Source organism: Amia ocellicauda, chromosome 21 (assembly GCF_036373705.1).
Source record: "Amia ocellicauda isolate fAmiCal2 chromosome 21, fAmiCal2.hap1, whole genome shotgun sequence".
NCBI lineage: Eukaryota > Metazoa > Chordata > Actinopteri > Amiiformes > Amiidae > Amia > Amia ocellicauda.
Window position 1 is genome coordinate 10,628,881 of NC_089870.1, and position 25,578 is coordinate 10,654,458.

The 25,578-nt window shown below is 42.3% G+C and overlaps 2 protein-coding genes across 2 annotated transcripts in view; both read left to right on the forward strand.

Annotated features, from left to right (window-relative positions):
* Positions 1 to 64: 64 nt before the first annotated feature.
* On the forward strand, positions 65 to 7,248 carry l2hgdh (L-2-hydroxyglutarate dehydrogenase). The gene is made up of 10 exons (XM_066694445.1): positions 65 to 281; positions 2,797 to 2,912; positions 3,149 to 3,300; positions 3,572 to 3,703; positions 3,847 to 4,009; positions 4,328 to 4,362; positions 4,560 to 4,727; positions 4,941 to 5,098; positions 5,310 to 5,441; positions 5,760 to 7,248. Exons 1-10 carry the CDS (start codon positions 178 to 180, stop codon positions 5,953 to 5,955), a joined length of 1,356 nt encoding a protein of 451 aa, XP_066550542.1. The 5' UTR covers positions 65 to 177; the 3' UTR covers positions 5,956 to 7,248.
* A 5,965-nt stretch (positions 7,249 to 13,213) lies between these two features.
* The window catches only part of sos2 (son of sevenless homolog 2 (Drosophila)), a 34,420-nt gene continuing 22,055 nt past the window's right edge, over positions 13,214 to 25,578 (forward strand). Inside the window, exon 1 of the mRNA XM_066694068.1 lies at positions 13,214 to 14,092. Within this exon, the coding sequence (XP_066550165.1) occupies positions 14,009 to 14,092 (84 nt within the window). The 5' untranslated portion in view covers positions 13,214 to 14,008. The remainder of the gene's footprint in view (positions 14,093 to 25,578) is intronic.

The following is a 25,578-nucleotide window of genomic DNA, read 5'->3' on the forward strand; positions in this document are numbered from 1 at the left end:
CAGCCATTGGTCGCCGGCGCAGTTACGCGGCGGGTGAAGGGTCAGGGGGCGGAGTCAAGGGTGGTGTTGTGAAAGGAACAGGCAAGCCGCTCAGGTGTTGCGCTCGGTGCCGGTGTGTGCAGGCGGCCTCCTGTGCTCTCTGTCTGTCCCCGCTGTGCACGGCTCTCAGCTGCGGTAATGATCCGATCTGCCCGCAGCATCGCAGCCTCTGTGGCGTTTCTTACAAGACCAAAACATAAGTCTACGGTGCAATGCATCCTTAACAGCACTATCAGGCACAGGTGAGACTTTGACACTTCCGACACCGGGTAGTCTGTCAGTAGACTGTGATATGCTATGTTATCGGTGTAGGATAACAAACTAATAAATAAATCAATACAAAATATTCTCAGTCAATCATTTTGGTGTATAATACAGCGCCCTTTGCGGTGTAGCCACAGAACCAGATTAAATATAATCAATCAATCAATCAAACAAACATAAATAAAGAAGACATTGCATTGTCTGCAGTGTTGCTTCATGTCAGACTCAGGACATTTCACTTTTCCTCTTATTGCTCAACATAATCGTTCATCCCGATCAGCTGCACACGGAATGCGTCTTATTCTATATAATAGGCACAATCTTAAGGTTTACTTTCCTATAAACCCCTGTAAATGACAAAAGTTACTACTAAACTATTGGATTTGAGTTATGTATGATCTTTCATTATCACACTGAACTTGAATTGTTGTTTTGAGCTATAGATATGTAGTTTGTTTATTTTCTTAACCTAAGGTAATGGTTAAAGGTCAGACAGATGTGCTGATGTGCAAGGGCACAGGATTTGGACCCTTTTTCTGTTGTTGGGGGTGGGTGAATGGAGTTCAGAAATGATCAAAAGCAGAGGGCACTGGGTTTCTGTTATCTGGGGTCACTAGGACAGTGATTGACGTCAAAGCCAGGTTGTAGCTTTTACTTTAACAGGAACTTGATGCTATTGAAAACAAAACAAATCAATCACTTTGGTGCTTAATGCCAACAATGAGGTGGAACAAGATTACTTATTTGTACAAATGAAATGCTATTTATTGTTAATAAATCTGCTTTGAAGCATCAGCAGCATCCTCTAGTGCTGAATACATGTTTGTTATTGAGCTAAACTGGAGGAGTCCAGTGTGTCCAAACCATTGTATGGCTTTTGGTGTAAAAGTTGTTTTTGTTCCCTAGATCTTTAATGCCATATGTAACAATATGTTGAAGGCTGTTTGAAACTTATAAATATGTGCCAACTAAATGTTTAATATACTTGTCACACATTGAAGCTTGCTGTGTGATGTTTTGTATGTAGGATTGGTGGTAAAAGTGTCATTGTGTAAAACATTTTTTTGTGAAATTGATTAGATGTTGGTTAAATTCTTATGTGCCACTTTGCCTGAGGATTAGGACTGAAACCAATTTAATTTTGGACCAAAATGGTAGATGGTAATACAGGGTGTGGATTGTTTATACTGAGCCTTCACTTTGTATAGTGTGTCTAGTTTGAATCTGTTTTTCGGCTTGTGCTTGTATGTATCAGTGGTGTGATAGGTTAGTATCTAATTAGGTAAGAACTATGGCGTCAAATCTATTTAAAAAGTCATTACAGGAGACAGATCAGGAAATCCATGGCCATATTTTTTCATTTCCTTATTCTTTTGATCATTGGGACAGGAAGACAACATGTTATTCTGTGCTGTATTATAAAAAGGCCTGTCATGATTTTCTCGGTGCTCACCAGCCTTTATGGACCGCTAAGATATTTGAGCAATTTCCCTGTGACTTCCATTTGCTGATTAAGAAGTCTAAATTAAAAGAGAGAGAGAGAGAGAACTGGGTTGTTATTTGATTAGGTATTTCCCCCCCGGGGCAGGAACATCCTGCTCAGTTGAAACATGCTCACCCTGGTAACCATTGAAAAATTGCGAGTGGAGATGGGAGTAGCCACAGCCTCGTCCAATAGAAACATCAGATGTAAAGCACCTTATTGTTCATGGAAGCCTGAGTATGTCTGCCGTGTTTCGGTAGGTGTGACATGCTCTACAATTTGAGCAAAGGACAATTGTGGCTTGTGAATTTGGCTTCTGGGAAATAATCCAGTGTAGCAAGTTTTGTAGGAGGAAAAGGAGGGGGGAAAAGTGTCCTTTATGGCTGTTAAAGATAATTGCTGGGCTCGTGGAAAGTGATAGTAGGTCTTTGATTTGAACGGACAGGATCTGCTGTATTCTTGCAGCTTTCTGAAACTACAAATAGTTTTCCTCACAAGTATTGTTTTCAGATGTTCACGTGTACATGTTTTCCAGTCTCTACAGGGCTGGTTGTGTTTTGAAATCATAATACTGTTGTACTTATTATCATCTTTCATCCAATAATGAGTTCCCCCTCAGTTTCACAATGGATCATCTTAATCTTCTTGAAGTCCCTCAAAACATGTTTATGCAATTTTAAGGTTTTAGTGTAGTGTCCTGCTTCCCTTTAAAAATGTGTATAGACAAGTCTCAGTAAAGACTGAGGAAATTTAAGCTAGTTCACACAGGAATTCACAAACCTAAACTTGACTTCAGTTTCGTAGTGAGAAAAAAGTCCAAACATACTTGAGTGTACTGGTATGTGTCTCCTTTTGTAGGCTACACATAGTATTTAAAATGTGGGACAATTATATGTATAATTCTAATTCCAGAAGGCATAAAACTCATTGCTTTAGTACTGAACTTCTATTGAGGCATAATGACAGGAGGAAATGCCCAGTTCTCCAGTGTTGGTGTGGTTGTCTTGCAGCTCCTATGATGTGGCAGTGGTGGGGGCTGGCATCGTGGGGCTGGCCACGGCGCGGGAGCTAATCCTGAGACACCCCTCTCTGAGCTTTATCATCCTGGAGAAGGAGAAGGAGCTGGGTACCAAAAAAAAGCTTTTCACCTATTCATATTGATAGTATAAACCCCTCTTCTCAGCTGCTATTGTTGTGAACCCGCTGTGACCGAGAGCTGCAGCTCAGATTTAAATTTACATAAGTTACAGTTTATTGTTTATAATGAACACACACAAAAATATGTATTTAATTATTTTTGGTATATCCGGCTGCTGCCAGGCTGCAGACGGGTTCATGTCAGTTTGTTCCTGTTCTCTTCAGCGTCTCACCAGAGCGGACACAACAGCGGAGTGATCCACAGCGGGATTTACTACAAGCCGGGCTCCCTCAAGGCCAAGCTGTGTGTGCGGGGCGCTACCCTCGCCTACGAATACTGCGACAAAAAGGGGGTGCCCTACAAGAGGTGTGGCAAGGTGGGCAGCCTTGTGCTGACTTCTTAAACCGGACCTGCTTTTCTGGGTTTCTGTTTCAGTATCTGTTTTTTATTTTGGTCAGTGCCTTCTCTTTTTTTTTCCTTCCACTAATTTGAAAAGGATTGACATTTTAATATTGGTGCTCAAGACTGAAACATGAACTCTGAGCAGGTGTAACTTATTCAGCTGCTGCAGATGTGCCAGGGGGAGAGAGGCCGTCCTCTGACCGACCCAGTGCTAATGCACAGATGTGTGTGTCTCCTGCTGGCAGTTGATCGTGGCGGTGGAGCAGGAGGAGGTGCCCCGGCTGCGGGCCCTGTACCAGCGCGGCCAGGAGAACAGTGTGCGCGACCTCAGGATGATTGACGCCAAGGAGATCCGCGAGAGGGAGCCCTACTGCCGGGTGAGATGTGTCGTATTATCTCCCTGCCGGGGTCGTTTGTGGAGGACACGCAGTGATGGGAGTGTCAAGAAAGACTGAAAACGTGTTCCGGGTTGAGTGAGAGACGAAGTATGTCAAATGGTTGTTTTGTTCGTACTGCTTAGGGTCTGATGGCTCTGGATTCGCCCTACACTGGCATTGTGGACTGGCGGCTGGTGGCGCTGACCTACGCCAAAGATTTCCAAGATGCGGGCGGTACCGTGCTGACTGAGTTTGAGGCGGCAGACATTGCCATGGTGGCTGAAAGCCCTGCTGGCAGTGAAGAAGGTAGCAGAGCCCCCGCCTGAAGCCTGGATCACTGCTTAGCCATCTGGACCTAGCTTGAAATTTGTGTGTAACTTAGATTTGGGGTTCAGACCGTTGATTGGCTTTAAAATGGGGGTAAATAACCCACTGATGTAATACTGAAAAATCTCTCCTCTGCACCTCAATGGAGTATCTTCAGTGTAAAGATTTGTAGTATTATTTAGGTATTTAGATGTTTAACGTAGGAAGGTAAACCTAATGATGCAATACAGTAAGAAGCGGGATTTTGAGAGTCCCATAAAGCTCACCGTTATAGAACACATTTTTTTTATATTGCAGGAATGAAGTATCCCATTGAAATCAGAAGTTCAAAGGTGAGTCTGTGTGTGAAGTAGTTAGCCGTGCTCAGCTTTAGACGTTCGCACTGTCCGTGTCGGTCTCCCTCCCCACCCCCGCCGCCACTCGTGGGAGGCAGATGGTGTGTCTGTAACGCCTGCTGTCTGTTTCTCTGTGACGGTGGGTCCATTCCCTGACTGTCCCCACTCTGTTCCCGCCGGCGCTGTGGCTGCAGGGCGAGGGGGTGCGGTGTCGCTACGTGCTGACCTGCGGTGGCCTGTACTCTGACCGCCTCTCCCAGATCTCGGGCTGCAGCTCCGAGCCACGCATCGTCCCCTTCCGAGGAGACTACCTGGTTCTCAAGCCCGAGAAGCACTACCTGGTCAAGGGCAACATCTACCCTGTGAGTCCCACCGTCACTCAGGGACAGAGCCTGTAACAGTGGGCACTCTTCCATTGTTCTGTGGCATACATGTATTACTGCAATATCTGTTGTCCCGGTTAGATTTAGACTTTGTCATTTGGCAACTCTGTAGGACAAACAGTCCCAGACAGTTGGTTTAAATGTTTATGATCTTTGCCATACACCCGGCTAATCAGCTCTGCCTGTCTACAGGTACCTGACCCCCGTTTCCCTTTCCTGGGGGTGCACTTCACGCCGCGGATGGACGGAAATGTGTGGCTGGGGCCCAACGCGGTCCTGGCCTTCAAACGGGAGGGCTATCGGATCTACGACTTCAACCCCCGAGACTTCGCCGACGCACTGAGCTTCAGGTAGCAAGAGCTGCTGTTCTCACGATATTACTAAGGAAATGGAGGGTGCAGGCTAGAAGCAATTTAATATTGATTGTATTTGATTCCACTTGAATCCGGCTGATATCTTTGAAGTGAATCGGTTGTGCACATCATTTAATGGTATAATTTAAGATATTGGTATTTTTTGGGAGATGTGATTTGTAAGGCTTACCCCCGCATGTCCTTACAGGGGTCTGCGGAAGCTGGTGTTGAAGAATGTTGTTTATGGGATGGGTGAGATGTACAGAGGCATTTTCATGAGCGCACAGGTGAAACTGCTGCAGAAATACATCCCAGAACTCACGGTTAACGACGTTCTCCGGTAAGGAACATCTAAACACTGTGTGGTACTGCATGGTTCTGTAAAATGACTTCTTCGAAACAAACTTGAAGTGTCTAGATCTGTTTTCAACGTCTTATTGTGTGAGTTACGATCGGGCACTGTAGATGTGTGTCGGTTTTAGAATAAAGTTAATAACCATTACCAGAACTGTGCCGTTTACAGTGAATGCATGCGTTTTGGTGGACAGTGAGCTGTAGAATCAGGATTTCGGATTTGATGAACTTGTATTGGAGCCTCCTCCTACTGCTCTGCGTCTTGGGGAAGACTGACAGTCTAATGTGTCGTGCATATCTGCAGGGGCCCTGCAGGGGTGCGGGCGCAGGCTCTGGACCGCGACGGTAACCTGGTGGATGACTTTGTGTTCGACGGCGGTGTCGGGGCCGTGGGCAGCCGCGTTCTACACGTGCGCAACGCCCCCTCACCGGCCGCCACCTCCTCTCTGGCCATCGGGGAGATGATCGCCGATGAGGTGCAGAGCAGGTTCAGCCTGTAGTCTGTGCTGGTGGCAGTAGCAGCTGTGCAAGCCCCTCCTACTATGCAAGCAAAGGCACCAATCGCAACCCATCCCATCTCTTCTGAAACCCCCCCAATGTGCTGCTGCACTTGCTTGGGGTGGGTTACAAGTCCTCAGAAACTTGAAAAGGAGAAGTCAAGAATAATACTTCAAAAATGACTGGGGTGCAAATGACGTCTCCTTAGGAAATTGTAGTATCCAACCAGCAGCAACTGCAATACTAACACATGAGCCCATAATGGGGTGGCACTCTTCCTTTGTCATTGTTCGCTTCAGTATAATTACTTCTGAATCAGGAAAATTGCATACGATCTATGTTAAATCAAACCAGTTAGCACAAATAAAAATCAAACTTTTTTTTATATTGAAGATGCTAGACTTTGCACTTTACCAAGTCTAAAGCTGTTGTTTTCAATTACATTGTTCCATTTCTTCCGGAACAGGATCTCTCCCGTTCTCCCAATGGAGGTTTTTGTAACTGCTTTGTACCCTCACAACTGAAAAAGACCTCGCTAGGTCTTATTTGGTGCTTAAGTCTGGATTGCTGTGAGCCTGGAAAAGCTTGAAAGCATGATTTGGACGGAAAGTCCCACAGTACAGTGCGCCTGCTCCTTGAACCCAAAACTAGTGCTGCACGCAAAAACCTCATCTGGAAAAGAGACAAGCTGTTTTTCATTTGAACAGGAGGGACCGCTCCCCAGTGGAATTCAGTGATATCCAGAAAGTACAGCTCTGATCCTCCAGGGTGTGTGTGTCATTTACCACTACAAATGTATAATTGAATCAACTTTGAAGCTTCCTAGGGTCTTATAAAGGTAATTAGTAAGAAAACCTGCAGCTCAAGAAGACTCAGTTCTGTCTTTCTACCCAAAAGGTTATATTAATTGTTTTATAGTGGTTTGGTTTTTATTTGTTGTGTTCGTCTTAATCTAAAACCAGCAGCTAGTTTAATTCATAATGCAGCTGTGACTCTGTGATTTATTTTAAATGTCTGTACATATCTTTGGTCAGACAAAGTGTGCTACCTTACAATGCTGCCTTAACTACTCACAGGTGTGTGCATCTTATTCAGAACGAATCCCCTAATGTTTAAAGGGGATGTTCGGGATGTCATTTTCTCAGGATGCAGTGTCTCCTTTACCAAGTGAAGTCTCACTGAAAGTAAATCACATCTGGGCATTTGTAAAGAATCTGTGTACTATAATACCTTTTGGAACAAAAAATAATATTCTCTTATTTTTTTCTGAAAATAAAACCGATTCTGTACCAGTATTGAGAGATTTTTCAATTTTGTACTGTTTTTTATTCAGAATGATACTGATTTGCTTCAAAAATGATTTTACAGTGTGTGTGTTTTTTTGTGTTTCTGATACAGAATGTCAGAATTAGCCATTGCCTATATGCCGGAAAAGTGTGCGTGTATATACACTCGCCTAAAGGATTATTAGGAACACCTGTTCAATTTCTCATTAATGCAATTATCTAACCAACCAATCACATGGCAGTTGCTTCAATGCATTTAGGGGGGTGGTCCTGGTCAAGACAATCTCCTGAACTCCAAACTGAATGTCTGAATGGGAAAGAAAGGTGATTTAAGCAATTTTGAGCGTGGCATGGTTGTTGGTGCCAGACGGGCCGGTCTGAGTATTTCACAATCTGCTCAGTTACTGGGATTTTCACGCACAACCATTTCTAGGGTTTACAAAGAATGGTGTGAAAAGGGAAAAACATCCAGTATGCGGCAGTCCTGTGGGCAAAAATGCCTTGTTGATGCTAGAGGTCAGAGGAGAATGGGCCGACTGATTCAAGCTGATAGAAGAGCAACTTTGACTGAAATAACCACTCGTTACAACCGAGGTATGCAGCAAAGCATTTGTGAAGCCACAACACGTACAACCTTGAGGCGGATGGGCTACAACAGCAGAAGACCCCACCGGGTACCACTCATCTCCACTACAAATAGGAAAAAGAGGCTACAATTTGCACAAGCTCACCAAAATTGGACAGTTGAAGACTGGAAAAATGTTGCCTGGTCTGATGAGTCTCGATTTCTGTTGAGACATTCAGATGGTAGAGTCAGAATTTGGCGTAAACAGAATGAGAACACGGATCCATCATGCCTTGTTACCACTGTGCAGGCTGGTGGTGGTGGTGGTATAATGATGTGGGGGATGTTTTCTTGGCACACTTTAGGCCCCTTAGTGCCAATTGGGCATCGTTTAAATGCCACGGCCTACCTGAGCATTGTTTCTGACCATGTCCATCCCTTTATGACCACCATGTACCCATCCTCTGATGGCTACTTCCAGCAGGATAATGCACCATGTCACAAAGGTCCAATCATTTCAAATTGGTTTCTTGAACATGACAATGAGTTCACTGTACTAAACTGGCCCCCACAGTCACCAGATCTCAACCCAATAGAGCATCTTTGGGATGTGGTGGAACGGGAGCTTCGTGCCCTGGATGTGCATCCCACAAATCTCCATCAACTGCAAGATGCTATCCTATCAATATGGGCCAACATTTCTAAAGAATGCTTTCAGCACCTTGTTGAATCAATGCCACGTAGAATTAAGGCAGTTCTGAAGGCGAAAGGGGGTCAAACACAGTATTAGTATGGTGTTCCTAATAATCCTTTAGGTGAGTGTATATATATATATATATATATATATATATATATATATTAAGTAATCAGAATATACTGTTAGTGAATCATAAAGTAAACCAAAGGAGGCAAATAGGACTGAACCATATAATATAATTCAATCAGATCTCTCTTACAAACTAATTTACATGGTTTAAAAGTAATCATTAAAATATCTGGTATATGGATTAAACCCCAAAAACTTTCATTATAACTACTTAGTGATTCAAATAAGGATATGGTAGGTTTCTTTATGTCAACATTGATGTTATTGGAAATTCATACAGTGAGGGCCACCAATTCACCTAAATGAACCATCTACTGGGGACCCCTGTTTTAGGGTTTCAGGGGCGCGAATAACATAACTCAAGATGAAGGCAGTATATCTGTTAGTTCTCTGCCCTTCCACATATTCTGTAAGATATGGAATTGTGCTGCTCCTACAGATTCATAGTGCTTCACACAAGTGATTCCATACAATGAACCCTAATTTGTATCTCTCTGCTAGGCCTATAACATATCCAAATGAGTAGGTAGTGTGAATAATTTAAGCGACGAAGCGACTCGCTCCCCAAGAAGCACTGTGCACAACTGTCAGCAGGAGGACCTGCTCTGATTAAAGCAGGTATGAGGGTGGGGGTGAGCAGCACACTCTTCAATTCATTCTCTGAGGAGCTGACGGAAGGCAGTCAAAAGAACCGATGGAGATGGTCATTCGGGACATGGAAATGGAGGAACTCGGTCTGGAGAAACTCAGTGGCCCGTTTCAAAGGAAACTGAAGGGGAGATGCTGGGCCCCACACAGACGTTTACAGACCCCGTTGCTTCGGCAAGGACCAGCAGCTGGAGAAGTTTCAAAGCCCTGTTCAACTCAGTGGCCCAGGGCGGGTCTCGGACTTACTGCCACTGCTTAATGTAGCGCTGCAGGAAATAGACCTGCAAGGCAAAAACCAGGCCCGGGAGTTGCCCCCTGCTGTGTCCCTGGGTTTGCGCCCAATGGGCTCCCAGCTTCATATAAACCTTCACAGCCCAGATGTGCTTGACTATTATTGTAATGTGTTTTTTTTCGGTTTCATGTTTATTTCATGATGTTTTTCTTTTTTTTCTCTTTTATTTATGTATTTATTATTGTGATGTTATTAATTATCTCTGTAAAAAACTGGGTAATAAATACATAAACACAAGATTTGACTGATGGTTTACGTGGCTCTGATTGGTCAGCAGAGAAAACCCTGAACTTGACAGTACATTAACATTTAAACCCCATATCGCCAAACTAGTCGAAACTTCGGGCTAGACTTGGCTTTCTTTCTCGTAATAAATATTTCCCTGTTTCATGTACCTGCCAGATTAGATGTTGATTTCATGATTTATTTTTAGTTTATTCTCTTTTATTTATTTATTATTTGTAATTGTGATGTTCTGAATTATCTCTGTGTTGTTGTTGCTGTATTTCTGCTGCCTGTTGGCCAGGTCGGCATTTTCAGTTAACTTGTTCTCAATGCCCTTACCTGGTTCAATAAAGGTTTGAATTAGTAAAAAATGTCAAGAACAAGATATATATATATATATATATATATATATATATATATATATATATATATATATATATATATACAAACTCCAAAAACTGATACAAATTCAGAATAGTTTAGTAACAACCCCTAATAATATATGATTGTCAAACCATTAATTATTCCATATTAAAAAATTGTGTGGGGTAAAGTTGTCACAAAGTTGGCAAAAAGTTCACATTTGTTAGCAATTTGAATCTGAGTAGCATCTCTCAAAAATAAGTATTTCTGCTATCTGACTTGTAATGATTTCTTTACCTGAAATCGAGATACCTTTTATGATGCTCATTTTGATGTGTACTGTAAGACGTTGTGTGGCAATTAGAAAAAGATAAGGAGAAATCGGGCACCCTTGTTTTATGCCACATTTTAAATCAAATCTTGGGGACATGCCATGTTTTCATTTAATAGAGCTATTTGCATTTATATAAAGGGTTTTAACAGCCTTACCCAAAACCAAACTTTCTAAGTCAGTGAAAAATACAATTATGTTGTAGTGTATTGAAGGCCTTAGAAAATTCCAGTAAAAAAATAACACTTACTTTACTTTTATTAGGTAAATCGAGTATCTAATGTATATAATCTCATCTATGGTAACAGAGTCATCACAGAGCTCTTTGTCATTTATGTTGATTGGTTGGCTATTAAGGGAGACTAAGAAAAGAGTTGTGGTTTCCTCACAATATTTAGAACTGTACACATTTCTGTAAAAATTGGCACAATAGTTTGACATCTTCAAGGTTGGTCGTCAGTGATGAGACCATCAACATTCAGATGCTGGATGGTGTTTTTTGAATAATATTTCTCCTTCCTCCATCTTCTCCTATATCTGATGAAAGCTCCTTCTGCCCTGAACTTATACAGTTCATCCAGCTAATTTTGATAAATATTTACTTCACATTTTTCATCCTCTGATACACTTTCAGGTGGTTTACGAGACAGAGAAGTAACTTTCGAAATAACATGCTTTTCCTCCAAACTCCTATGTCTTGCTAGAGTGCATATTTTCTTTTCAATTTCAAACTCCCAGTTATTACAAAATAAGTTGTCTGTCTGTGCTTTATTTAAAAATGCATAATCAATTTTTTAATTTCCGTCTGGACATCCTCATGCTTTCAAAGTGAAGTTGAAGTTGTAGGAAAATTAAAAGTAGAAAAAGAAACACTAATGTCAAATGTTCTGTGATCAATAAGGGCCGTGGTAACACATTTAACAGAGATATCACTATCTTTCATGACACTAGAAACCAACCAATAATCTATACTTATTTATTTTTTTATTCCAAGTATGATCTCACAGTGGGAAACGTCCTTCTCCATACATCCATTAAATAAAACTTTTGCATAAACGCTTTCAAAACTGTATTTTTGGAAGTGGGTTGTCTACAAGGCCATTGATCAACAGTCATCTAATGTGATATTTAAAAAAATGATAATCCAAAAATTAGTCATTTATATTAGAGTGTGGTTCTTGAAGAAGAAAAAAATTAAGCTGTTTAGCAAATAAAAACAATGCTTTGTGTTTAACATCTTGCCTTAACCCCCTGGCATAATAGATGATGGCAAAGTTATGGAGCAAGAAAGTGATGAATCACCAACTGAGTATACTAGTAAAGTGAAACTAGAGCTAACCTTTTAACTAACAAGTTTTAGTTTCTATTACATAGATCTGCCTAACAATTGCCTAAGAAGTTATCATTAATCATTAAAGGAAAAGCTACTAAAACTAAACAAGTCCTCTGAGTTTGATTGGATACAAAATAAAAAAGTATACCTCATCGCATAATACGTTCAGCTTTATGTTGTGTTGTACTAAACATTGTGTTTAAGTTCAGATGCATGCATGAAAGGTAAACCAACAAAAATATCTCCGTAATCTTGATGACTCCAGCATGTGACTTAACTTCCTGACAACCAACTTTCTGACAATCTAAAGTCAGGACATTTCAGATAACAGATCTGAATTGATGCCGATGGAGGAATTGGTTGAAATTAAATAATCTGGAGATCCTTAAAAGTGTACAGTGAGAAGGGGTTTTCCTTATTTTGCAAGTGGTTTATGAGAGATGCCTTGAGATTACACAATCACTAGAATTATAGAAAGTGAAGGTGTCATAGAGTTACAATTAATTAAAAATAATGTGTTAGGTACTAATAACTGGAGTGAGAACTGGTCTTATGTTATAACCCCCAACACACAACACTACCTATGAAGTTACATATTTTGTTAATTCAAGAGAACTGGACTTAATGACATTGTGTACCAGGACTGTTGTGTTATTTCTTAGGTGACATAATGTCCTATAGTGCTGTCTGCATTTGTATGTCCACAAAGGGGCAGTGTTTTACTTCTTGTAACCTATAAATACTTTTTCTCAGCTGCTAGGGAGAGTTTGGATTCAGTCCCTGTGAATGCATTGGGGTCTGGGGTTGATTGCGTGGGACTGGCATTGGAAATACACACTGTATGTACCGCACAACGTATACAAATAATAATAATAATAATAATAATAATAATAAAGATATGTAATAATACACAGTCATACCAGATTGTTGATCACTTTTTTTAATGCGTGGGTGTGGTTTATATGTGGGTGTGATGCTTTTCTGTTAACTGGTAACTTTTTTATATAAATAATCTAAAATGTTACCTTATTGTGAAAAAGTACAGTATTAAATGACCCCCTTTTTCAGGTCAGCTATAAGGTTCGTGGATACAAGAATATAAATATTTCTGACAGGTATGTTATTCGTTTTGCTTAACAAATACTGCACAGCTATTCATAATAGCCTTGAAATTGTGGCCCAGTGCTTTATCAGTCCATCAGTGCTTTTGCGAAACTGGTTGCGGTCGTGTGGGGGAGATGTCCGCGGTTCAGTGCAGACCTGCGCCGCCTCGCCCAATGGGAGCGGCGGCATTCCGCAGATCTGCGCAGTTTCAATCGCTCAACGGACTTCGGAAATTCCTGCCGTGTCCTTCGCCGATCCCCCCCGCCACCCCATGACGCAATCACGCACAGCGTCGGGCGCAAGTGAGCGGCCGAGATTCAGACATGGAGACGCGCAGGGAGACGGGAAGCGGCGCCTGTGGAGTCGAGCACTAACAACAACAACAACAACAACAGCCTGGACTGGACGGGCCGGGGGTCTGGGGGGCTACACCGGCGACACGAGCTGCATTCCGGGGGTTTGAGCTTGAGGGCGGGCGGTCGGACGACATGGAGAAGCGGACAGCTGGCGACATAAACACCAGTGGAGAAACTCTCCGTCGCTGGAGTTGAGTGGAGCAGCCCGGTCGTCCCTGCAGCTCCGAGGCCGCGCAGATGCACACACGTCCCGGCCGGTCGAGCAGAGAGGCGGGCGTCCTTCATCCCGGAGCCGATACTGGGATACAGCAGCTTGGTGTGGGTTTTCCTCTGAGCGGCATGGCATCCTGTTAAAATGCGTTGATGTCCATGCCCGAGGAAAGACGAGGAGCAGCCAACACCGCTGTAACAAGTGGGGATCCCGTCCCTACAGAGGCAGCCCGTTGAACAGCACTGTGTCGCCGCCTCGATCGTCGACGTCTTTCGCTGTGTTTTCTGCGTGGCGGTTCACGTCGCCGCAACTTGGTGGATCTGATCTCGCCGTTGAGGTTTTTTTTTTTTTTTTTTTTTTCCCCGGTGGAGACTATGCGTCCCGGTCCTGTGGATCTGTAGTCCGTCGTATTTGTGCCGGGACAGATCGAGCCCGCCGCCGAAGGACCAGTCGGGGCCGATGCGGACAGTCCGGCCCCGTCCCCGGCAACGCGAGGAGCCGCCACAGCCGCAGCCATGCAGCCGCAGCCGATATACGACTTTTCCAGCGAGGAGAACAGTCCCAAATGGAGAGGCCTCTTCGTGCAAGCACTGCGAAAGGTAATGGAGAAACATGATGTCAACGTGTCTGTGGCGGCCGGGTTTTTTGGGGAAAGTGGCACTTTCGTTGACCATGCAAATCGGGCGAATCTGGTTTCACACGCTTTCACTTTGTCATTTACTGTACAGGGTTGTAAAGGAAAGCACGTTTAAATCGTAACCGCTTTCGTTTGACCTGTGCTTCTCATTTGTAGAAAGTCACAACCGAAGCTGTTTTGATCACAATACACGCAGAATAATAAGACAAGCTGAGACAAGTACTGCGTGTGAGTGTGAGTACGTCGGCAGCAGGAGGAAGGGCATTACAGTGCATGGCATCATTGGGTCAGCTGTGGCAATCTGGACAGACCACGGACATGCATGTTGTAGGCATGTTGTGTGGTCGAGAGGGTTAGGTGTGGTTGCATTGTTTATTCTGCACAAGTCCAGTATTGCTGACACCTGATTTCTCATGATTGCACTAGTACTGTTTCACAGCAGAGCCAGGCAGCAGGTCGCCCCCAGACATCCACAGAGCGGTCTTCCTCTCAGAGATGAAGATGGTGACTGTATATATTGAGCATCTGTTCTAGTTTGAATTGCTGTTCCAGTTATCCTATACAAAAACTGCTGTTGCTTTGATTGGATGCGCAGTTAGACTGGGGGTTTATATGAGGAGATCCCAGCTGGAAGCTTTTCCTGCCTATAATTTCCTGAAATGTTCTCCCCTTAAGTCTGCCCCCCATTTAAGCCTTATGAATCCTGGAGCAGTAAAAACATAGTCTGCAGACAGTACTACTTATCACAAAGGGGAGCTGGCCGAGAAAGACGTTTTGACTTTAAATTGTGGCACTGAAAACGTTGCATTACAGTAGGTTGCAAAATGTTGAGGCCTAACTGTAGTTTGTGTTTAAGGTGACACATTGGTAATCAAATGGCAGATGATTTGACTTGCAAATTGAATGGGCACTTATTCTAGGGTTAGTAAAAGCTATGCAGTGTGCCAGGTATTTATGCAAAAGACGGTTGACCATCAAATGGTTTTGCCTTGAGCTGTAAGTATTGTTCAACCTCTGCATGTGTGTAATATAAATCTGTTCTGCCAAAATCACCCGCTGAAAGCAAAACAGATGGATTTGTTATTATTAAGTACAGTTACCTATACATTTGCCAAGGGTCCAGGGTACTGCAGCTTGCTTCTCGAATGTTTCTTTTTTTACTGTAAAATAAGCACCAGGAAGCTGAAGGTTACTTTAACTTGAAACTCGGATATGCAAATTTAGTTTGCCATTGTTTTCTTATTGAACAGCAGGTCTTTGCACTTGAAAAAAAAAAAGTTTTCAAATGTTTTTTTAATGAATGCATAAAGGCATTTCAGCCCAGTTTTTCACATTGTTCTTGTAATCACCTGTAGATGTGCTGGTTGTGGGCATGATGCAAATTGATTAAATTAGAGAGAAAGTGAAAGACTATTGGGAAGATCCAGAGTAGAAACCTCTTACCCCCCAGTCACATAGCAGGACCTTTTTTTTTTTTGTAATGGTCAGCCCGTTTAATTGACATGGACGTTTATGCTTTCAAAGAAGTATGATGTTTTGCAAAGATTGATCACAAACTATGACCTGTGTTGAGCTTTTCAGTGGAAAGTTTTAAACAACAGGGAGACGCTCACCTGCAAAGTAGGTCATGTTAGCGTGGCATGATTGTGGCTAACTGGAGTGGGGTAGTGTAGTGGAAAATAACTGTCTTCACCACAGTCCTGTATAGTTTTATTTTGTGGTCTTTAAATTGTTATTATTCCCCAATCAGCAAACAAAATGGAAAGGTCAGATAGTTCAAGAACAACCACACCTGTTAGGTAGACACAAAAAAAACCAATGACACAGATTTTATACTGATGTGAATCTAACAGCTTGAATGACTAAACACTACTGTTGACTTTAGCCCATTAAACCCAACTTGTCTTTACCACAGCTGCCAGGCCTGATGCCCTGGGCTGTGTGTTTTCCAGCAAAATAAATAAGCGGTGATGTGTGGGAGCTTGGTGCTTCTGCAGCCTGTTGTTCTTATGGTTGTGAGCCCCACGCAGTACAAGCAAAGAGGCTCTGCATGTAGGCTTGCTGAAGAACAGTCCAGGTATAGCCCCAAAGGCATGCTTTATGTCTCGATTTCCTTTAAGCCCCCCCAAATCCACACACTTATACACACTCTCATTTGGAGATGTTCTTGTTTTGCTGCCAAAACCTCATCCTTTTGGGAGTGTACTGCACGGAAGTTGTAGCTTTAGGAGGGGGGAATTAAAGATGGAAATTACTTAGCATAACATCTATTTGAATGCATGTTTCGGTGCTTAGCTATACAAATACTGCTGCTCTTTTTTTATCAATCTTCATTAAAAAAAGAAAAGAAAAATTCAGGCCAGTTCTGGAATCCTCTGAAGTCTGTAGCCTGTCTCACTGATACTGAACTCATGACCTATGTGTTATCCTTATGTGATGGGCTGAACGCTGTTTCAGAGCCCAGCGACTTGTATCTGACTGTGAATAAGCCTATTGATCCCATTATTTTTTATACTTGACAAATATAGGTTTTATTGACTGCAAGTAGCAACCTCCTCTAATTGGCTCCATGTGCATGATTCTATTACTGTTAATAATGTATTAGAAGTCACTGTAATGTCCCATAAGACACTGTGGAAGCAGGAAATAGTACATGGAGGTAAACCCCCAGCATGCTTAGTTTCCATGAGCACTGGCTACTACTATTTAATTGAATGCTGATCCAGACAGTTTGCTGCTATGCAAGGCCATGTCTGACACTTTGTGGAGATGAAGATTGAATTACACACGGACAGCTAAGGTGCAAGGGTGTCTGGATAACATATCATCACTAAGAGATTACGAAAGTGTTGCCAGTCGCCATTGTTCTGCAGTTGTGCATGGTGGCATGTCCACCTGCAGTATAACTAGAATACAGCCACGGTCCAGAGCGGGACGCCTCCTTTCCCATGGCCCGCTATCACCACATACTGCGGATTCCAAAGACTGGCCAACGAAAGAGCCGGCACAAGATTTTGCATTTGGAAAGTTTGATTTTGAAAACTGCTTCTCCAAAATTTTTTGTTTAATTAGATACTGAATGTTTTTTAATATGAAGAGGATTAGAAATTGATTTGGATAAACCGTAATATTAAGCTAGTCTAGGTTGTTACAGTTATTTTTTGTTTTACTGATGCTGCATTGTAGCTTATTTAGTGAGTGAAAACTGGGTTTCAGGTAAATGAGTTTAGTAATTGAATTTTGGCTAAACAAAAGTCAAGACGACACTGAACAAATCAGGACAAGGTTTGGCCCTGGATCATAAGGAATGTTGGCCTTCAGGGCACTTACACTGAAGTGTAAGTGAGAAATTATGATTTACCATATAAAGACACAAATATTGAAATATCCGTGTCTCGCATCATATTGCTTTTTATCTCTATAGTTCTAGTGTGAAGATTGAGCTGTGATTATCTTTTATTATGTGTTGAAAAATTGTACACTGAGATAAAATAAATTGCCAACTTCAAAGAGTGCAGTATGCAATTATAGTATCTGAAAATTGCAGCAATTGTTACAGCCGCTCCTTCCTTCCAATAATGAAGCAATGCGCATTAAAACTGACAGTGGCAGTGGCCTGGCACCCTTGTGTTCAAGTGCCCTCGTTAGTGCAGGTCTCGGTTCAGACCCAGTCCTAATTGAACTGGATGCGGCAGCTTTTTAATTGTGGAAAAATATTAGTCTATCTCCTCCCAGGAAAAAAAAAAAAAATTGGGGTTAATTTATTTTAGTTTTTAGAATTTAATCCAATCCTGCAAGGCAATCGCAATGACAAGCCGAGGCACAGTGTCTAGAGGAGGAGGTTTACATGTCAGAAAAGTCTCTCCGTCTCCCGTTGACATCCAGTTGAATCGCCCTGCCCTAGGGTGTCAAGGTCGGTGCGTCTCGTCACGTGCTGTTCTGAGTGTCTACACACTCCAGATGGGTGCTGAAGTAAAAGTTTGGGATGTTTGCAAGCTGTAATGATGTGTTGCCTTGGTATCCTGGTGATACACCAGTAAACAGGAATCGGAATCGTGGGTTGACTGTCAGAAGAGTGTAACAGGAGCAATGATGTTTCTGTATGCTTTTCCCTTTCTCTCTCTCTCCTGTCTCCTCTCTCTGTCCCTATCCCTCTCATCCCTTCTCCCCCTTATTCCCGGTGTGAACCTGTGACCTATCGGCACTGGCAGCCCAGCTGTATAAACAATGGCTTCACTGTAGTCGGTTAGTTTAATTTTTTTATTTATTCCTATGCGTTTATTTTTAGAAATGTGTAATTGTTGAAAGTTGGAATGGTCTAAATGTTCCTGTGGGTGACGGTGAGTGTAACGCTGTTCGATCTGTAAATGTGGGAATTGAAGGGGAAGTCCAACATTCACAGACAGATCTGACTTAGAAATTCAGTTAACTGAATCTTTCAAGCGAGTAATCAAAACATTATTGTTGAGAACAACCTGTGAATATTTTAGTCAGGCCCCTGATTCAGGCCTAAGTGTTCCATGACATCTAGAAAAGTTGACACAGAATTAACCTTTTGTATAGTCCCTTTAACACTGCTGTCCTTGTCTCTTTTTTTATATATGCTTGTTGCTTATAATTGGGTATTGTGTAGCTATAGTAGTACACAGCTCTTCATATCGCTTATAATTGCTCTAAATTTGAAATTCTAAAGTCAATTAAGTCATAGTAACAGTGATCATAACCTTTACTCTAAAACTATGTCTCATCTTAGTTGTACATCTTCCTGCCTGCCTGCATCTCTAAGGAATTCCTCAGAGCCTGGCAAGATGCCTTTATTATCATAAGGCTTTCTGATTCTGTAGCCTTCAATCGAATACAAACCTGGCACTGAGCTCTGCCACTCCAGCTGGGGGGTTCTTTTTGTTGGATTGCTATGTCTGTGAAGTTTTAGTTTTGTTACCAAAAAGAATGAAAAATATCTTCTGTACATCTAACGTATATTGTCTGTGGTTCGTGGAGAAATATTTTATAATGTTAGAGAGCCAAGCCTTGGAACAACAGGTTATGTGGGCTAATTTGGATTTGAAATGATACTCTGTTTTGCATGCCGTTAGTGTGGAATTAAGAAAGAAGTTGTATTTATATTTGCATTAACTCCTCAGCAGTTTAATTCAATATACAGTGGTGGTCTATCCTTTGCATGATTCGAAGAGCCTTGACTTATCCAGCTATACTGACAATCCACCCACCTTCACACTGGGTAATCCCATTTCAGTCCCCACTCATGGTTTTATATTCTAGGTTATGGACACCGATGACTGAAGGATAGTCCTAAGAGTACGTTTGGAAATTTGTTTGTTTTTTGAGTGTCACTAAACATTCAGCATGAAGAATAAGCTTCATGCTGTTACACACTCCTGTGTCTAGTAAAACCCTTTTGTTACTTGTTTAACATTCCACACTCCCAGATCGCTCTGACTGGCTGTGATCATGCGGGGGAGCAGTGCAGAGTTAATGCTTCTAACCCTCAGTCTTAATTTTTATGGTGGATTTTCACCTAGTCCAGGGGTATTTTCAAACCTCCTACAGACTTTAATAGAGTAATGTATGTAAAGCATAGGGACACATTTAAGTTCTACAAACTAATCGCATAATTGTGGCCCAGGAAGGAATAAATATCTAGTGGGACTAATAAGGATTCTCGTGCTATTTAATTAACTCACAGGAACATGCAAGATTTAGCCTAGATTTTGTAGTCCTTCAGCATAGTTCGCATGCGTAGAAAATACTAAATCGTGCGCATGAGATCCTACATCGTGCCCACAAGATATGTATTTTTTTCCCTCATTTATGGACTTTTTTTTTATTCTTATTTTTTTTGGGTCTTGGCGACACGGTTTTCTGCTCCCACACAGAGTGGCATATCAATGGGCCGGGCATGTCTCCTCCTGCAGGCCCGCAGGCAGTGCACCATTGAGCAGCATTAAACTGATGGTTGTAGAATTACTCACTGCTTTGGAGGCAACTCGTCTTGTGTAGTCTCGGGTCTTCTTTGATCTTCATCACTCATCGTCTTCTTAGTGCCAATTGTCTATTCTAAGTGATCTGCGTCACTGGCGTGGGGTTACGTCAGAGGAGTGAGCAGCGAATGTACCGCGGATGTGTGAAGCACTGGCTCCCTCATTCATGTGCTCTCCACTCACTCCAGCTTCCCCATGCAGACACGGGTGGTAGAGATTGGGTGCTCCTGTCTTTGTACTCACATAAGTGACCCTTGATGCTTAGGTTCCTTACTTGATTAATCCCAAACCCTCTGGAAGATGCTTAGTGCTCTTGTTGTATTTCTATGCTATGGAAGTTGTTTAAAAGCAGGATAGGCTTTTATAGTTTTTAACTAATTAATTTGATTCCCTTTTTGTTGATTTTGAATTAAGACAATACAATTGTAATGTCACTCACTTCAATGACTGCAAACACAGTGCAGCAAGTATTAACCACATTTGGATAAAATCACCATGACAGCAAGTCCACTGAATTATATTAGCATTAAAAATAAAGTGGGAACAACAAGGATCTGAGGGAGTGAGGAATAAATGCAGGTATTCTGAGACCCCAAGAGCTGTGGGGGTCTGGAACAAAGTGCTCGGCCAGGTAGTTGAAGTTGACTCATGGGGATCCTTAGAGAATGGGTTCCATGTGATTCTGAATACGATAGGCCAGATGTCCTCCTCCTGTTTAAACCTTTCCTGTGTTCAATTGTTCTTAGGTAGGTCACACCCATATACAGGAGCTTTTTACATATCTATATCCTCCCCCTGGCATAAGTACAAGGAAATACTCTCCAAGAGCTGTGCAAATGAAGGTCTTTGAAGTAATAATTATATCAAACTCATGCATTGCAGATATAAACTTTTTTCTTTTAATTGACCACTTTTCTATTCTAGACTCAGTCAAGTGGGTAAAGGTTTACTAATTTGTGCTTTAAAATTCAGTGAATTTTACAATCTTGGACTACAGTGTTCATTTAACATACTGTCTGTTCCAATATACTGTATACACTCACCTAAAGGATTATTAGGAACACCATACTAATACTGTGTTTGCCCCCCTTTCGCCTTCAGAACTGCCTTAATTCTACGTGGCATTGATTCAACAAGGTGCTGAAAGCATTCTTTAGAAATGTTGGCCCATATTGATAGGATAGCATCTTGCAGTTGATGGAGATTTGTGGGATGCACATCCAGGGCACGAAGCTCCCGTTCCACCACATCCCAAAGATGCTCTATTGGGTTGAGATCTGGTGACTGTGGGGGCCAGTTTAGTACAGTGAACTCATTGTCATGTTCAAGAAACCAATTTGAAATGATTCGACCTTTGTGACATGGTGCATTATCCTGCTGGAAGTAGCCATCAGAGGATGGGTACATGGTGGTCATAAAGGGATGGACATGGTCAGAAACAATGCTCAGGTAGGCCGTGGCATTTAAACGATGCCCAATTGGCACTAAGGGGCCTAAAGTGTGCCAAGAAAACATCCCCCACATCATTATACCACCACCACCAGCCTGCACAGTGGTAACAAGGCATGATGGATCCGTGTTCTCATTCTGTTTACGCCAAATTCTGACTCTACCATCTGAATGTCTCAACAGAAATCGAGACTCATCAGACCAGGCAACATTTTTCCAGTCTTCAACTGTCCAATTTTGGTGAGCTTGTGCAAATTGTAGCCTCTTTTTCCTATTTGTAGTGGAGATGAGTGGTACCCGGTGGGGTCTTCTGCTGTTGTAGCCCATCCGCCTCAAGGTTGTACGTGTTGTGGCTTCACAAATGCTTTGCTGCATACCTCGGTTGTAACGAGTGGTTATTTCAGTCAAAGTTGCTCTTCTATCAGCTTGAATCAGTCGGCCCATTCTCCTCTGACCTCTAGCATCAACAAGGCATTTTCGCCCACAGGACTGCCGCATACTGGATGTTTTTCCCTTTTCACACCATTCTTTGTAAACCCTAGAAATGGTTGTGCGTGAAAATCCCAGTAACTGAGCAGATTGTGAAATACTCAGACCGGCCCGTCTGGCACCAACAACCATGCCACGCTCAAAATTGCTTAAATCACCTTTCTTTCCCATTCAGACATTCAGTTTGGAGTTCAGGAGATTGTCTTGACCAGGACCACACCCCTAAATGCATTGAAGCAACTGCCATGTGATTGGTTGGTTAGATAATTGCATTAATGAGAAATTGAACAGGTGTTCCTAATAATCCTTTAGGTGAGTGTATACTGTGTATGTGTGTATCCTCTGTGGTCACCATTCTGAAAAAGTCACATGGAATTAAAGACTTGAGTGCATCTCATTTTTATGTAGCATGAAATGAATCCTTTTGTGTATTTAAACCTGAATATAAGACCTTTACGTTCAATCCTGTAATCTTTATATATATGGTCAGTGTTTGTCAGCACCTGACTTAAAGCTGTGTAATGTTTTATGGTTTTGCATTTGTATTAGTTGTAAAATAGCTTACTTGCTGAAAATGCAGCACAGAGTCTTCTCCACAGCAATAAGGCGAGTGCTGCTGTTTGCCTGAATAATGTAAATTTCTTTGATGTGCAAGTGTTAACCACACATTCCTGTTCCTGTCTCTCTTGTCTGGGTGAGAGATGTGCAGCTACAGGAAGCCTCTTTCATGAAAACGTCCACAGCTCAGGTCTAGTTAAAGGGCCATTATATGCTAAAAATAGCTCATCCTTGGTTGTTCATTGTCATACATCTAATCAGGAATAAGGTGGGATTGTACTACTAATAACCAGAGGCTACCAGAGTTATGGTTGCGAATGTACAAATTAAAACGGCGTGCATTTGCTAATAACAGTACATTTAGGCTGCCGTTTTTGGTTCTCCAATGTGTTAATGAGTTGAATGATTGAGCAGTAATTCACAGGCTGGGCACATGTAGCAGTGAGAGATAGCTACAGGGCAAACAACACTTGAGGCCTGGATGCATCACCCACTCGCATAACTCAAGCCACTGCCATGGATCTGCATATGTCAGATAGGCACTCAACCATTCCTCTGCATGTTTTACGGTGGTTCAAAGGAAAGGGTGTGACCCTAGCTTTGTTTACATTCATTTCAGAAGTGTTATAAGGGTTCATGCCTTTACCAAACCTAACCTAATTTGTCATGATTGATTGTGCTTTTTATTGAATGTTATCATTAGCAGATTTTTTTTAATGTATATGTATCAACTTGTTTTGTAAGGTCCAAGAGAGAATTTACCATTGCATCAAAAGATCCCATAGTACTGTATATTCTGAGGCTGTTTACTCTATTGGAAAGTGACTGTGCTCAAATAACTTTTTTCTGCATAATTAAAAGTTGAATCTTGGCCCTATTGAAGCCTCTCCATGGAGTTTAGGGTGGGTGTTTAGTTTAGTTTAGGCATCACTGGTTCAAATCTGAGCTGTTTCATGGCTCCCGTGATCTGGATTCCCCCCCTATGGCCGAGCACTCCTTGGCTGAATTAAGGTGGGTTTCCCTCATCAGTGGAGATTCAACAGCCCCCGTTGCTCAGTGAATGCTGCATTAGTCCTCCCTGTGAAGGTGATTGTTTAATGTTTTGCAAGATTAATTAATTGTCTTTATCGCACCTGTGCTCTCTGTAGTGGTGAGAAGAGTTTGATAATCAATTGGCAGTTCTGAATTAGCAGGGCGTGAAATTAAAAATCTTTAAGACGCTGCGAGTCAGCTTGTCACAATACTGTGCACTCTGTCCTCCAGGCCTGCAGATTTGTTGTCACAAATCCTCCGCTCCCTGTATTGCAGGAAGCAGCCTCACCCAAGGAAAGCCCTTGATAAACATTGTCTTGAAATGCATGTCAGGATCATAGAGATGGGCGTCCCGATCGGCCTTGAGGACTAAATAAACCACAGCCTTTTCCAGTGCAGCCACATGCTGTTAGGTTCCTGAATCAATGAGCTGTGCAGCTACTCTACAGATGCATTTTAAGTGTGCATAAGTCTGTGCAGACTTGCTGGCAGTGTTATATTTTCCATTGGAATAAATGTATCATTAAGCTTGTGCTGTAGCTTTATATGGCAGCAGACCTACCTGTTTGTTATTTGCATTAGAATACACATGTTTAAATATACAGTATGACATTAAACAGTGCTTATTGCAAGATGGCGTTGTGAAGATGTCTGGGCTGCCTTCTATTTTTGAACTATGGCTCTTGGCACATTTTGTGCCATAGCAACACTGAGGCACTTTGATTTACTGCTGTTAATAATAACTGTACATTCTTACAGTGTGCTATTACAGCTGAGTTGACTAAGTGTTGAAATAGGCAATGTATTGGGTTTCATCTTCTGATATGTTCAGTGGGGCACAGACCAATTGAAACTAGCCTGTATAGTGAAATTAGCAAAATGTACCGGGGGCACTTTGTTCAATATCAAATAATTACAGTTTCTGTTTTCTGCTCTCCAGAACAATTGTGCTTGACAATTGGGAATTGCTTTTATTCTCAGAGCGGAGAGAGGACAGGATTCACTTTAATGGAGGCAAAGCGTGCTACAGTATGGTCAGATCTGGTCAGGACTGTCTTGTGGTTCTGGGAATTTGTAGTCACCCTCATTCTAGTGCTTCGTGCCCTGGCCCGCAGCTTGAAAAGTGAAAGCAGTGGGGAGAAGAGCACGGAAGATGGGGAAAAGGATCATACCTCGTTCAGAGATCAGTGAAGAGTACAGGAGGGACAGGTGCCTTCTGGGTATCAGTGCAGAGAGCAGAGGTCACGTGTTTGTGTGTAAGAAGGCTGAAGCCGATCACCCAAGTAAACTGAGTAACACACGTTACCATCAAATACCGTCTGTCTCCCAGATTTTCAAGACTGTTGGGCAAAAATAGTTTTCTTCTCATCTTCCCATATCTCCCTATTTTTGTCTTTACCGCTTTGGTCTGTTGAGCCCTGAGGTGTTGAGCCCTGAAGTACCCTGCTTTTGAATATAAATAAACACTTATAAGTAAATCTTAACACACACACACACACACACACACACACAAACACACACATTTCTTGATTTCAAGTGATGGACAAACTCCGTTTAATTTAATTGCAATACCTAGTGCTCAGCAATAAGCCTGGCCAGCATCCGTCCAGTTAACTTCTAGCTTTGGAGTCTTGAAACCAGTCAGCATGTGATTCACCGGTTCGAGGGGTCAAAGACAGCTGTAATCTGAGCCGGCGATGGGGGATGTTTCTATTGAAAATGTCCCCTTTGGCTTTGGTGATAGTGATTTCGCATTTTAGTAATAGTCAGGCGCCCATACTCTGTGTTCTGCACAGGTAATCACAGGGTCTCGACATGATTTGCTATTGCACATAAACGAGAGCAGGAGCGGTTGTGTGCTGGCAGGTTAGTGACTCGTTTGTCAGCGGCGCTCCCTTTCCCCTCTGGGATGTGGGGG